At 38.3% G+C, this 15,047-nt stretch overlaps 1 protein-coding gene across 2 annotated transcripts in view; it reads left to right on the plus strand.

The window, feature by feature from the left end:
- SIMC1 (SUMO interacting motifs containing 1) overlaps nucleotides 1–15,047 on the plus strand; it is a 98,300-nt gene that overhangs the window by 63,237 nt on the left and 20,016 nt on the right. For both annotated transcript variants that reach the window (XM_036115718.2, XM_036115720.2), the window contains exons 5-7: nucleotides 2,187–2,341; nucleotides 9,278–9,430; nucleotides 11,274–11,402. In XM_036115718.2, coding sequence (XP_035971611.2) covers nucleotides 2,187–2,341; nucleotides 9,278–9,430; nucleotides 11,274–11,402 — 437 coding nt within the window. The remainder of the gene's footprint in view (nucleotides 1–2,186; nucleotides 2,342–9,277; nucleotides 9,431–11,273; nucleotides 11,403–15,047) is intronic.

Here is a 15,047-nt window from a genome sequence, read left to right on the forward strand (position 1 = left end):
ATCAGTAGAGCCAGAAAGTAGAGGAGTGTTTGCCTGGAGCTAGAGGTGGGGACAGGAATTAACTGTAAACAGGCATGAGCAATCTTATTTCAGTTATGAAGATGTTCTTTTTTTTTTTTTTTTTTAAGATTTATCTATTTTAGAATGAGAGAGTGCTCATGAGTAGGGGGAGAGGGAGAGGAAGAGACTTTTCAAGCACACTCCATGCTGAGCGTGAAGCCCATCATGGGGCTCAATCTCATGACCCATGAGATCATGACCTAAGCTGAAACCAAGAGTTGGACACTTAACCAACTGAGTCACCCAGGCACCCCTATGAAGATGTTCTAAAAATTGATGGTCATAGTTGCCAAACTCAATAAATTTACAACAAATCATTGAACTGTACATTTAAAATGGGTGAATTTTTAAGGTTTTTCAATAAAGTTGTTTTTAAAAATGAAAAAAAATTGGAAAAGAAGGGTATTCTCAAGATTCAACACCATTCTTGAGGAGTTGAAAGAAGTAAAGTGTTCACTGTAGGCAATGTAGGGAGGATAAAAAAAGAAACTTTAGGAAAATCAAAAAGCTTCACAAGAAAGGAATGATTTTCTTAGTATACTACTATATGGATTTCTACCATCAGTCCATGGAAGGCTGTTAGAAAAGGCCTTGTAACCCAGCTGTTTCTCTCTCTCAAAAACATAGCCAGTAGAGTCTCTCTCCTGTGCCACAGTAAATAATTTTAACATAGTCCTCATACTGTAAACACTATTTAGTTATAATATTTAGAATCAATTTATATACAAAGCACATAAGACAAGTTTATTAGCCTTGACAGTGGAAAACAGAAAAGTGTAGAAGATAAAGATTAGGAGATGAAAAGGGATAGGATCTCTGAGAATAGTAGGGTTGCTATAACGTCTTTATCTTTATCCCAAGTCGGGAGTCAAGAGATACTATCTATAGATGATGGAACATAAATTGAGATAGTTATTTTAGGAAGAGAAGCAGGGAAATGGCACAAGTGAGTTAAATCCTTATCTAGCACAGCAAAGCCAATAGGTAATGTCTAAAGTTAATAAATCAAGAAATAGTGATAAAAGCATCTTTTTAGAGATGTTTAGGGTAACTTTCAGAAGAAAGAGTTTAAAATTTCCCTCTAGGGTACTCGGGGCAAGCAGTAGTGGAGAGTGGTGTTAGTGGAAGATTTCCGTCATAAATCTAGCACAAGTACTTGGTTTTTAAAAAATCATTTGCACCAATTAACAAGGATTAGAGAAAAAAATATACACATTTGGAAGACAAAGTTATCCATCCCCACCTCCTCTTTAAAAAGAAAGAAATTGTTTGTGCTTACAATGGTCATTCTTTTTCCTGCTGACTAAACCATACCCTAGTCCATGAGTGTATATTCTCAGAGTATATGCCTACCCCCTAGTGTTTGAAAAGTTCCTAAAGAGTCCAGAAATGGTTTGGGGCCTTATTTTTCGATTTTTCAAAGCCTGAGCTCCTGGGCCTGGGTCCCAGCACTTGTCTCCCAGTAAAGGGAAACCAACAAATGGTACATGTCTGCCTGGTGTGTCACAGGTGCTTACACTGGTTTTGGTACCGTTACCGTTACCACCACGTAAATCACAAAGACACTGAGACTCAGAAGGGCAAGTTGAATAAGGTGTGGATCTGAGTTTAAAACATCAAACGAAAATAAATACATAAGGTCTGTGGGCCATCAAAGCCCACATTCTTTCGGTTGGGCTTTCTCAGTTAGGATCATTCCACCTGTAACAACCCAACTCAGACTTGCAAAAACAATAAGGATATGCAACAGCTCATGTTACTGGAAGTTTAGCAGTGGTATGGACATCATGGTTGCTTGATCCAGCAGCTCAACAGGGTCATTTAGGAGCCAGTTTTTGTCTCTCTGTTTTGATATCCACAGTTTGGCGTTTATCCTGAGACTGACTTCTCGGTTATCTATCTCTTAAAATTAGGAAGTCTATAGTCCTGAGCCTCCAGGCTCCGAGACTGCCCTATTTCCCCTCTTTTGTAATGACCTGGACTGCCTGCTCTCTCAGGAGCTTCTTTTAGGTGCAGACACACTTGTTGACACATGGCCTTCCCTTGGACTTCATATTTATGAGAGCCCAATACTCACTGTCATCAGGAAATTGAGAGGAAATACTTCTCATTTTTTTCTCCCACAGGGACAGAATCTGCCTGGGCGAGTCCTTTTTCTGCGTTATGTGGTACAGACTCTAGAAGATGACTTCCAGCAGATCCTGAGGAGGCAGCGACAGCACCTGCAGCAGTCCATTGCAAGCACTGTGCTGTCCTGCGACAAGCAGCCCCACAATGTCAGGTAACCAGCGCCTGAGCCTGGGGGTGACAAGAGGTCGGGCCGTAAGTGGGCAGCTACTCAAGGCTCAAGAACATTGGGTGGATGAGACTATAGTCACTCGATAGTATAACAGGATAGCTATTAAAACTATGGATGATCCTAAAAGAAAATCTCTCTGTACCAGCTATGTGTCAGGCACTACAGCCTTCGTGGTTTTTCTCAAGACCATCAGATGTCCTTTGGTGTATTTCAGAATTGTCCAGACAGCCTCAGGAGGCCTGGGCGGGGAGACCTTAACTTACGTAAAACTTTTCACAGCTTTTATAAACCTCAGTTTATTTCCTTCTCCCTGAATAACTCAAGAACTCTAATTTGTCACTACTAGTTTCTGAAAACTGATATATGATAATAGGTCATGTGGCTAACAATACAGTCAAAGTGGTAGCTAGCAAGCACTTGTTCTTTTTTGTAGAATCAGGGCCAGAGAGAGCTTCTGGAAGCGTCAGAGCAGGGAGATACCATATCCTTATATCAGTGGGAGAAAATGTGATTTCTAGGGTGGTGATTTCAGGCTGGAATTTTCCTCCTGAAACTACAACCCTTGCTTTTTTTGGAAATGGTTCTCACCAGACTAAAGTACCAGCATCCTTTTTTTACCAGCATCATTGAAACTCTTCCATTCATATTTATGTTCCCGTATGTTCTTGCATGTTTGTTAAAAATAGTTTTCTATGAGCCAATATGGGATACTATTATAACTACTTTAATAAAAAAAGGAGGAAGCTTCATATTGTTTTGAGCATTAGCCAGCTTCCCTGCTTAGTCTGCATGGCCATATTCATTTTCCTAGATGTGGCATTTTATGTAGTTTAAATGTTAATGATTAGAAAATCAGTAAGTAGAGAATCTACAAAGAGCACAGGATAGCATAGTTGGGTTTTAAATAGAAAAATAACAATTTAATTAATGAGAGCAGCTCTAGCAACCATTCTGCTTTGTGAGCATAGGATTGGATTGAGTGGGAGAAGAGAGAAACAGACTTACTTGATCCAGTCATGTCAGTTGCTTTCATTTCTATTTTGTACCATGCAGAGTGTGATCTTGGGTTTAAGGTTTAAAGACAGGCATTTGTGGGGCGCCTGGGTGGCTCAGTCGGTTAAGCGTCTGCCTTCGGCTCAGGTCGTGATCCCCGGGTCCTGGGATCAAGCCCCACATCAGGCTCCCTGCTCAGTGGAGAGCCTGCTTCTCCCTCTCTCTCTGCCTGCCACTCTGCCTACTTGTGCTTTCTCTCTCTGTGTCAAATAAATAAATAAAATCTTTAAAAAATAAAAAATAAAGATAGGCATTTGTGGCTTCTAAATCAAGCCAAATCCTCTATTTTGTTTTTTATCAATGAGAAAAATCATCTGTTCAGATGGAGGAAAAACCTGTTATCTTTGATTCACTAAGAGATGGATATTAGATTGAGGTTGTGGTTATACAGATGTATACATAGATTTATCAAAACTTATCAAGTAAAAACCTGTGGGCAATTTATTGTATATAAACCTCAAAGGTGAGTTTTTGTTAATTGAAGTATAGCTGACACACAATGTTATATTAGTTTCAGGGGTGCAGCATAGTGATTTGACAACTCTATACATCATGCTATGCTCACCACAAGTGTGGCTACCATCTGACACCACACTACACTTCTGTAATATCACTGATTACATTCTCTGTGCTGTACCTTTCATCCATGTGACTTATTCATTCCATAACTAGTAGCCTATACCCCCCAATCCCCTCCACCTGTTTTACTCATCCTTCTACCCCTTGTGCTCTGGCAACCACCAATTTGTTTTCTGTATTTATGAGTCTGTTTCTGTTTTGTTTGTTTGTTTTTTTTTTAGATTCCACAAATAAGTGAAATCATGTGGTATTTGTCTTTCTCTGACTTACTTCATCTATCATAATACCGTCTTGGTCCATTCATGTTCTCACAAATGGCAAGATTTCATTCTTTCTTGTGGCTATTATTCCATTGTGTGTGTGTGTGTGTGTGTGTGTGTGTGTGTGTGTGTAAATATATCACATCTTCTTTATCCATTCGTCTATTGATGGACACTTAGGTTGCTTCCATGTCTTAGCTGTTGTAAATAATGCTGCAATAAACATAGGAGTGCTGTTCTGAACAAAAGATTCTCAGCAGCCATGTTTCCGTTTCAAAAAGGAAAGAAAAGTTTATTATTATTATAGAAACCTAATAGAAACAGAAGAGGAAAAGGATCTACATATAGATGAAGGTAATAATAGGCAATAAATGAGAATAAGGCAAAGTCACATTAAACCAGGTACTTACAACATCCAACCTCATCAGCTGGGGAAGCCCCATGGAAACTCCAGCAAGGCAGGAGTCCCAACTGAGAAGCCTGGGCAGAGCATCCTCCCCTCAGGCGAGACTTCCAACTGATCATTCCCATAAGGGCCATATTTATAGGGCAAATAACAGGGTTTGAAATTAAACATTTGTTTGCCTACATGCAGTTTGGAACAAGCTGTATTTCCATGTTATCATGTTTCTATATTTTCAAGGAGCCTGGGCTATGTGTGTCTGCCTCCCCTCCAGGATTCCACTTCAGGGAGCCAGCCCAGCATGGAGCAGGAGGGGATGAGAGACAAGATTTGTAGCCCTTGGCATCCAGAACAGAAGGGCCAGTTCTGACCTGGAGGCCAGATAATGTATTTCAAACAACCAGGCTCCCAAGGTTATTCACACAGCATGAGTCTCACAAACAACATTCCTTAGCCTGCCTGTCTACATGCAGGTCCAGATGGTCGGTTATGCGGGACAAATCACAAAAACATCTATCCATACAGAACAGGTGCATATATCTTTTTGAATTAGCGTTTTCATTTTCTTTAAATACCCAGTAGTGGGATTACTGGATCATAATGGTATTTCTATTTTTAAATTTTGAGGAACCTCCATTCTGTTACCCTAGTGGTTGTACCAATTTACATTCCCAACAGTGCATGAGGATTCCTTTTTCTCCACATCCTCACCAGCATTTGTTATTTCTTGTCTCAAAGATGGGAATTTTTAAAAAGAGGGAGAGGCAGCAGTCATTCTCTATATTACCCTTTCTTATGGGGCTTTCTTTTCTTTTTTAACTGTTCATACAAAGAATAAACTAGTTCTATAAGATTTAAGAAATACACTAGTTCCCAAGTCCCTTCACCTGCATTTTCCTTTCCCACAAGGGTAATCACTTTACTATTTTATGTGATTTTTTGGATATTTACCTCTGTATGACTAAATAGCAATACCTTGTATTGCTAATTCTTGATTTTTCTTTATTAGCTATTATTTGTTGACTTTCTACATGAAGGACAAGAAGTTAGCTCTTTTTTCCTCCCTCCCTCCTCCCTGACACACACATTTCCCAGCCCCCATACTATTAATTTATTTATATCATCATTTTCTTCAGATCAATATTCAATGTTTCTATTACTAGGACTATGTGTGCTAGTCAGAGTTGAGCCAAGTACTAAACTATGATTACTTTTCCTTTCTTTCATACCTTTGTGTTTCCTTAGAGTTAATAATTGCCTTATTTTTAGTTCCCCTGTATTATTTGTGCATATTGGAAGTTAACCCCAAATTCTCTATTTGCTCTAAATCTCCCCTCAAGATGTTTATTTGTACTGGGTAGTCGTCTTCTTCTTAAAGACCTCCTTCAGTCTGGATTGGTTGTCTTCTTTGCCAGTTTTTATCATAAATGTGAGAATTTCCTTTACCTGTTTCCAAAGTTAGATCTTTTGTGTGTTTGTTTGCCCTATATCTTCTCTTTCTTGGTTTACTCCCTCATTTTAATAGATTAGTCTCCAGTAGCTTCTTAGAAATGGATGTGGGAAGTAAAATTTTTGAGATCTTCAATATCTGAAAATATTTATCTTCCCATATGTTGATTGATAGCAGTATAGATATTTAGGTTACAAATAGCTTTTCTACAGAACATTGAAGGAAATTTTCTTTTTTTTTTTTAAAAGATTTTATTTATTTGACAGAGAGAGATAGCAAGAGCAGGAACACAAGCAGTGGGAGTGGGAGAGGGAGAAGCAGGCTTCCTGCTGAGCAAGGAGCCGGATATGGGGCTCGATCCCAGGAACCTGGGATCATGACCTGAGCTGAAGGCAGACACTTAACAAATGAGCCACCCAGGTGCCCCCCTGAAGGAAATTTTCCATTTTCTTCTAGCTTCCACAATTGCTGTTAAGAAGTCGTAAGTTACTTTGATTACTGATTCTTTGTATATGCCCTAAGTTTTTCCTCCGAAAATTTTTGGAATCCTCTTTTTGCCCAGTATGCTTGTTGTAGGTCTGCATTCATCCATTGTTCTGGGCATTCAGTCTAGAAACCTCCTTCATTCCTGAAAATAGAGTTTTTATTTCTGTTATTATGTTTTTAATTTCCAAGGGCTTTTTTTTACTTTGTCTCTAAATATTCCTTTTTAAAATTAATAAATAGTATTCTGTTCTTGTTTTCTTCTTTCATGGATCCATACATTCTCATATCTTTGGTGATACTGATGATGGCTTTTGTTTTTGTTTATTCTCTGCATAGTCTTATTTTCTCCCAAGTTACTTTTTTAGCGGCGGGGGGGGAGCATTGGTTTTGGTTATTTTGGTCTTTATCTCTCATAGTGGAACATTTTCATAAATGTCTAGTAAACCTTGGTAGTCTATCCAAGTTTAAGGGTGACAGACTTGACTGTTGATGAAAGCTCAAAGTACATGGGAGGACTTGTCATTTCTGTACTTCCCTGTAGGTAGAACTGACTGCCCACTTTTTAGAAAATACCCTGTCAGTGTCTTCAGGTCTTTCCTTTTGGTTGGGCTGGATGGGTTTTTCAAAGAAGACTTCCAATTTCCTACATAAAGGGTAAAGACTGGGATGCCAAGTTTTTGGAAGACAGGTATGGGAAAATAGCAAGGGCCTCTGCGTTCAGCATGCATATGTTCACTTCGTGCCACTGTTGTGCTTTGATACCCTTGCCTCCCAGCTGTGCCTGGTATCCTAGTCCAAAGACCCTCAGTTTTATCTCTCCACAATGTTAACTTGTAGTTTAGAGTCTAAAACTTTCTTAAAGAGCTTACAAACCAGGGGCGCCTGGTGGATCAGTCGTTAAGTGTCTGCCTTCGGCTCGGGTCATGATCCCGGGGTCCTGGAATCGAGTCCCGCGTCGGGCTCCCTGCTCAGCGGGAAGCCTGCTTCTCCCTCCCCCACTCCCGCTGCTTGTGTTCCCTCTCTCTGTCCAAAAAAAAAAAAAAAATCTTAAAAGAGCTTACAAACCATTATGCTTATTTTCCCATATATCCTTTCGTTCTCCTTCAGAGAAGCTTTGCACTGCCATTTGCACAGGTTATTGAAGATTTTTTTTTTCTTTTTTGGTAAATAGGATTAAATAGGATTAGTCTTCTCTATTGCTGGTTTGGGATTCGGCTTTCTCAATTCTGCTAAGTCAGTTAAAATCCATCCCTTTGCTAAAGTCATAGACTTAGATTAAGAATCATCCTTAAACATTGGGGAGGATATGTGTTATGGTGAGCACTGGGTGTTGTGTAAGACTGATGAATCACAGACCTGTACCCCTGAAACAAATAATACATTATATGTTAATTAAAAAAAAAAGAATCATCCTTAAAGGGGCACCTGGGTGGCAAGGTCGGTTAAGCATCTGACTCTTGATTTTCAGCTCAGGTCATGATCTCAGGGTTGTGAGATTGAGCCCCACATCGGGCTCCATGCTGGGTGTGGAGCCCACTTAAAATTATTTCTCTCCCTCTCCTTCTGCCCCCGCCCCACCTCTCTCCCTCTCTTAAAAAAAAAAAAAATCCTTAAAGCATGACATACTTACCTTATCTAGTTAATTGGTTACTTTTGATTTTGTAATCAGCATCTCTTAATCCACCCCCCAAATCAAAGGCTGATACCTTGACAATTAGCTGGATCTAACCATACATCCATCCGCCTATCACCTACTTTGCACCTTCCTGCACCCAAAGTGATCAGCATTCTGTATGTTCATCATTTCCTTTCCGTCTTTATGTCGTTTTATTATATCTAAATGTATTCCTATAAAGTGTATGTTTATATTTTAGTTCCTTTCTACTGTATATTAAAGGATATCATGCTATACATAATCTGTTGGAACTTTTATTTTTCACTTTATATTATAGAGTACTAAGGTTTGTCCCTACTGTCACTTATCAGTGTAGCTTACTCATTTTCACTACTATGTAATATTCTATTTTGTGATTATGCTTCATTTCCCTTCCATCTTCTAAAATTTCACTGTTATTGTCTCCCTTCCTTTTCTCCTCTTCTTTGTGGATTTTTAAAAGAATTATTTACTCTAGCATCAGTGGGATTTAGGAGGGAACAAAATTAGAAGTGTGTATTAAATCCACCATTTTTACCTGGGTTACCTAAGTGATCATCAAAAGTAATTTTGACTATATGAGATATTTTTACCTTACTAACTTTTAAAGCCTTCACCCTGCATAAAGTATGACTCCATTGCACATACTCTAAACCTCAATTATTAGCATTAGTAGATGATACCTAATCATAGAAAGCCAGCAAGGATCTCTGTGGTCATCCAGTCAAACTTTCCATCTGCTCAATGCATGTTCCTAATCAGGAAGCCACAGATAGTATTCTTTGACCCCAGAGGTACCTTTCAATAACAACTCAGAAAAATGTCGATACTTCATTAGCTTTTGTAACCTTACTGCAATTAAATGTGGGGTTTCCATTAGACTTGTTTAAATATTGAAAATCACCTAAGAACCCTCTTTGTAACCTTTGGGGAAATCTAGGGGCCTCGGAGCCCAGGTTAAGGCTGTGGTTTTGAGCACCATACAATAAGACAGAAGTTTAAACTTTTTTTTCTTATCTTTTTTCCATTGCAGGGATGTCATCAAGTGGTTGGTCAAAGTAGTAACTGAAGAAGGATTAACTCAGCCCCCAAATGGGAATCAAACCTCTTCAGGAACAGCAATCTTGAAGGCCAGCAGTAGCCATCCTTCTCCCCAGCCCAACCTGACAAAGAACACCCATCAGCTGTAAGGGGCAGGCACAAGCTGTCTTTCCCGGGGCTGTCGGGATTTATTGCTTTAGAGAACAGCAGCATTCCTAAAAGAAGTTTCCACAGAATTAACAAGCTCTTGTAACATAGGCTGATTCTTACTAAAGACTATCTTAGTTTGGCTACAGGCTAAATTCTAATGCCAAAGTTAAACAAAAGCAGATGCTTTCTCTCTCAGATGAATAGGACTTCAGTAAGTGAACATAAGTTCACAAAATTGAAGTGAAACAAAAGCTAAGGGATCCATTTTCTGGATTCCAAGGGACAGTACAGGGTCACAGCTACTCATCACTTCAGCTGACCACTGATGGAAGAGAAGGAGTCACGGATAGTGGGTGTTCCAGCAGCCTCTAGTCCTCAAGGACCTTCATGTCTCTCCTCCAGTCCTGGGAGAAGCATAGCAGTTTAACCTGCAGATTCTAACAGGTTATAACAGCAATGGCTCAGACCAGGGAGGGTCCCATTACCTCAAACCACACTGAAAAGAGATTCCTAGCATTTCTTTTATGGGGTTGAGAGTGGTTTTGGCATTTTTTGAGGGATGCCAGGGTTTTAGGATCCAGAACTGTCCTTGCACAAGTAACCTACTATTCCATGGCAGTCATATTGTTAAAAGCCCGTCACACTTGACACTTCAAATACAGCATTTGTGCCTAAATTTACAACACTATTTTATAATCTAGTTGCACCAATCTGATTTTCATATAAGGCCTAAGGGTTTTAACTAATTTAAGAGACAGTCTTGTATCTAAAGGGAGAATGTTGAGAACAAAAAAGTATTTGCTTGACAGAGTGGGGGAGGCTGTAAAGTAAGGTTATCCTAGAACCCCAGTATATAGACCTAAGAGAGGGGCAGACACTATTCCTTCAATGGAAGAAAATACTATAATCTAAATTATTATTATTATTTATTATAATTAAATATTACTATAAATAAAAATAAGGCCCTCTAAAAGTCAATTTATCATGATGTTAACAACAATAGGCACTACCATTTACCATTAATGAGTGCGTATCTACCAAATATCTTACACAGCACTCACAACTTTATGAAATAGGTGGTATTATTCCCCCTTTTTTAGAGATGAGAAGACTTGGGCTCAGAGGAATTTAGTAATTTGTCAAAAGTTGACCAGCTTGTCATTGCAGAGCCAGAATCTGATGCCAAAGCCCCTAGGCCACCTATTGTGTTACTGACTGCAGATTTTCTGAAAACAGAGCCCTTTCTTCCTTCACAAATAATAATGCATGTTTAAAAAGTCTGACTTCAGGCCAGGCCCACCTTTCTGAGGGGTAGCCTAGATTCTTTCTGCCACATCAGCCTGGCTTTCTCCCACATTCAGGTCTGATAGGACAGAGGGTCACAGTCCACCAGTTGAAGTTCTGAGACTGAACTTAGTAAAAGATAATTGTAAAGAAACCAGTGACAGGAAAACCATATGGTAAATACGTATTTTCTCCTGTATCAAAGAAATTTGAATAACTGATAGTCATTCTGGACCTGTTTCTTCATCTGGAAAATAGAAAAGTTATAGGTTAGATGATCCTTAAAGTTCTCTAGATCCTTAAGATCAGATGTTTCTATTTTGAATTTAAAAGTAGCTTGCTTTTACAGCTCAACCACAGATAGTATGATCTGGCAAGAGGGATTCAGGTAGGTGAAATTGCTAAATAAAAGCATGCTGATAGCTTGAGTAGTTCTCTCTGACCTAGTATGTGCTTTACAATGTCCTTTAGTACATGGGTGGGGACCTCCCAGCTAGCCGGGTGGCTCCTGGCTAGATTCTCCCACTCACTTGTGTTCTATGTTCTGGACACAGGATTGTGTGTCAGCTGCAAAGGATGCTGTCCATAGCCGTAGAGGTAGACAGGACCCCCACGTGCAGCTCCAATAAAATTGCCGAGATGATGTTTGGGTTTGTGCTGGACATTCCTGAGAGGAGTCAGAGGTGAGTCTCAGTTTTGTTTCTGTTTTATGTTCTGGGAACAGGATTTCTGGTTTTGTTTTGTTTTGTTTTTTAAGATTTATTTATTTATTTTAGAGAGCGAGCAGAGTGGGTGGGTAGGGGCAGAGTGAGAGGGAGTCTCAAGCAGACTCCGTGCTAAGTGCAGAGCCCAACCTGGGGCTTGGCTTGATCCCACGACTCCGGGATCACAACCTAAGCCAAAACCAAGAGTCGGATACCCAACCGACTACACCACCCAGGTGCCCCTGGGAACAGAATTTCAAAAGAAAATTCCAAACAGTAGTTAAATTGGGAAAAAAAGAGGTGGAGAGAGAGTTCCTGTCTCTTTAAGCTTTTGAAAAAAAGAGGTTCTCAACAAATTATTTGCAACTCAGGCATAATTTCTTGAAACAGGCAGGATACCATAACCGGAGCCTACAGTTTCTTACTTTATTCATTTGGCTGAAAACTTTATCATCCCTCAAGTTTCAGCTCTTCCCTGATTCTCAACCATAGAGCCTGATATAAATGGTCACTAAAGGCCTGATGGGTGAATGAAATAGGCATGTCCGATATTAGGGGAAGAAGAGGTGAGCCAAGAATGAAAACAGTTGGAGCTGTAGAATAAGCCCCTACAGTAAAAATAAGGAACTCAGTTTCTCTAAGCATGAATTAGGAAAGTATTCCCTTAGGAGATAAAGAAATAGAGTTCTTGGCTGGGATCAATGATTCCTCCTTTTAACCAGTAATTTTAGAATCTAGAGGAAAAAAATAAATGAATGAATATGAATTCATGAATAGTTGCTAGCACAAGAAATAACTATGAGAGAGCCATTGTACAATAGTGATCCTTGGGGAAATTATCTCCATCAGCTCTGTGTCTAACTTCTCATAACCATCCCCTAAACTCCCAGTTGGCAGCCAAGACTATTATACAGTTTAGGTTCCTCTATTAGAAGAAAATGTCAAATCAAATAGTACTGTAATAGAGATTTAATGAAAATACCCCACTAAGATTAAGGAAGACATTCATTGGGTCCCTGCAATGTGCCTGTCATTGTCGCATTAACTCTCTCATATTTTCATGAAACTATGATGTTATTCCTGTTTAACAAATGAGAAAAATACTCAGAATAGTGAAATAACCCAAGTTTGCACAGCTAATTCGATTCAGAACCCAAATTTAAAGCCAGGACTTTTAATCCCAAATTCAGTATTCAAAGGAGGCAATATGTTATAGCGGTCAGACCAAAAGAAGTATACATAAATGTCATGCTTGCTCTGTCACTTTGTCAGGGGTATTTCATTTGGGTCCAAATCCCGTACCATTCATTCAAGCCCAGATTCTTATGAAAGATGGGAAATCTAAGGAATGGGTAACTATAAACACATTTAGACTTAACATTGACAAAAATAATTTAAATAAAGCCTGACCCTATTTTACAACTCAGAAGGAGCAAATCAGCAAGCACCCAAATTGTACTAGAATATACTTTATATAGCCTTTACCTTGGTTTATTTAATTTTTTAAAAAAGTTTAGGTATAATTTACATGCAGTTAAATTGTATAACTAATTTATATAAGTATTCCATGGATTTTGACAAATGCATAACCCATGTGACCTATCATTTTCCAGTGGCTCATTGATAGTACATAGAAATCCTGCAACTTTGCTAAATTCACTTATTATATCTACTAGGAATTCTTTTGTGGTTTTCGTAGGATTTTCTACATACACAATCATATTGTCTGCAAATAAAAACAGTTTAACTTCTTCCTTTCCAATCTATACGCCTTTTGCTTCTTTTTCCTGCCTTATTATATGGACTATTAATCCAAGAGAATGTTAGAGAAGTGATAAGAGCAAACATTCCCGATCTTAGGGGGGAAACATTCAGTCTATAGACGTTTCATAGGGGTCCTCTGTCAGATTGAGGACTTCCTTCTATTTCTAGTTTATTGAGTGGAGTGTTTTTATGAAGAATAGGTATTGAAATTTGTGAAATATATTTTCTGCGCCTATTGAGATAATCATAATTTTTCTCCTTTATTCCATTGATGTGATGAATTACATTGATTAATTTCCTAATGTTAAACCACCCTTCCATTCCTGGAATAAAAAAATTGTACTTGGTTGACAGATTCCGTGTACTAATATTCTGTTAAGGGCTTTCACATCTGTGTTTACAGAAATATTGATCTGTAATTTCATTTTCTTATAATGTTCAACTTCACCCATATTTAAAGAAATGTAGATTAAAACTACAGTAAGATGCCATTTCTCACCTATCCAAATAGTAAGAATTTTGAAGTACAATAACTACATTCCATTAGAGAGGCTTTAAGAAAGCAGATACACATTGCTGGTGGGAATGCAAAATGGTACAAACCTATCAGGAATTTTGCAATATGTAACAAAACTAAATGTACATTTACCTCTTGACCCAACAATCTCACTTCTAGGAATTTGCCCTGAAGACACCCTTCTAACAGTATGAATATACAATATGTAGGATATTCACTACAGCATTGTTTGTAATTGTAAAATATTAGAAACAACCCAGATGCCCATACATAGGGCAGTGGTTGAATATCTATAGTACACAATGGAGTATTATGCAGCTGTAAAAAAATTAAAATTAAAAATAGGAGCAAAATTTCGGAGCTGATTTCCAAAATATATTGTTAAGTTAAAAAAGCAAAATACAAAAGAGTATGCGTAGTAAATATATGTATCTTTTTGTAAGAAAGGAGAAATTTAAAAATGTACATAATTATGATAATTTGTCAAAAAAGAAACAAAGATAAATGGCAGACTAATCAAACTGCTTATGTAGAAGGGGTGGATAGGAATGGGCTGGAAAGGAGAAAAGGTATTAAGCCAAAGTGGTAATGGTGGTGGTGGTGGTGGCATAATACTTCTAAGTTTACTTCTTTGTATAGTTATAACTTTTAGGCTTTGGGAACCATATTAGTGTTTATATTCTAAAAGGAAAATAAATCAAGAAGTGAGTTGAAAGATATATCAACAAGAGAGGGCCTAACATGGAATACAGACACAAATTAACCTAACTGTGTTTTAATAAATAACATAACTGGGGTGAGAGAAGGGGTTTGAGGGGGAACAAGCCCAAGTAACTTTTTTTTCAGTTTTTATTTTAAATAATTATGGATTCACAGGAGGCTGCCAAAACTAATACGGGGAGATCCTATGTACCCTTCACCCTGTTTTCCCCCAGTGATTACATCTTATATAACTATAGTACAATATCACTAACAGGAAATTAACATTGGTACAATCCATAGAACATATACAGATTTCACCCATTTTATATGCATTCATTTGTGTGCAGTGTGATCACATGTGTAGATTCATATAACTACCAGCACAATCCAGATATACAGAACTGTTCCATCACCACAAGGATCCCTCTCCTTTTATGGCCACACCATCCATCTTCCCCAATCCCTGGCAACCACTAATCTGTCCAAGTAACTTAAAACACAGTATTTGGACTAAGTATTCTCAGGCTAAAGAGAAAATGAACTGTAAATAAATATTAAACTCTAGTTAGTACATTTCTTTTTCACAGAGGTATGAGTTAACAATGCAAAAACTATCTTATATGTATTCTAGGATTAAACAA

This window comes from Halichoerus grypus, chromosome 2, assembly GCF_964656455.1.
Source record: "Halichoerus grypus chromosome 2, mHalGry1.hap1.1, whole genome shotgun sequence".
NCBI lineage: Eukaryota > Metazoa > Chordata > Mammalia > Carnivora > Phocidae > Halichoerus > Halichoerus grypus.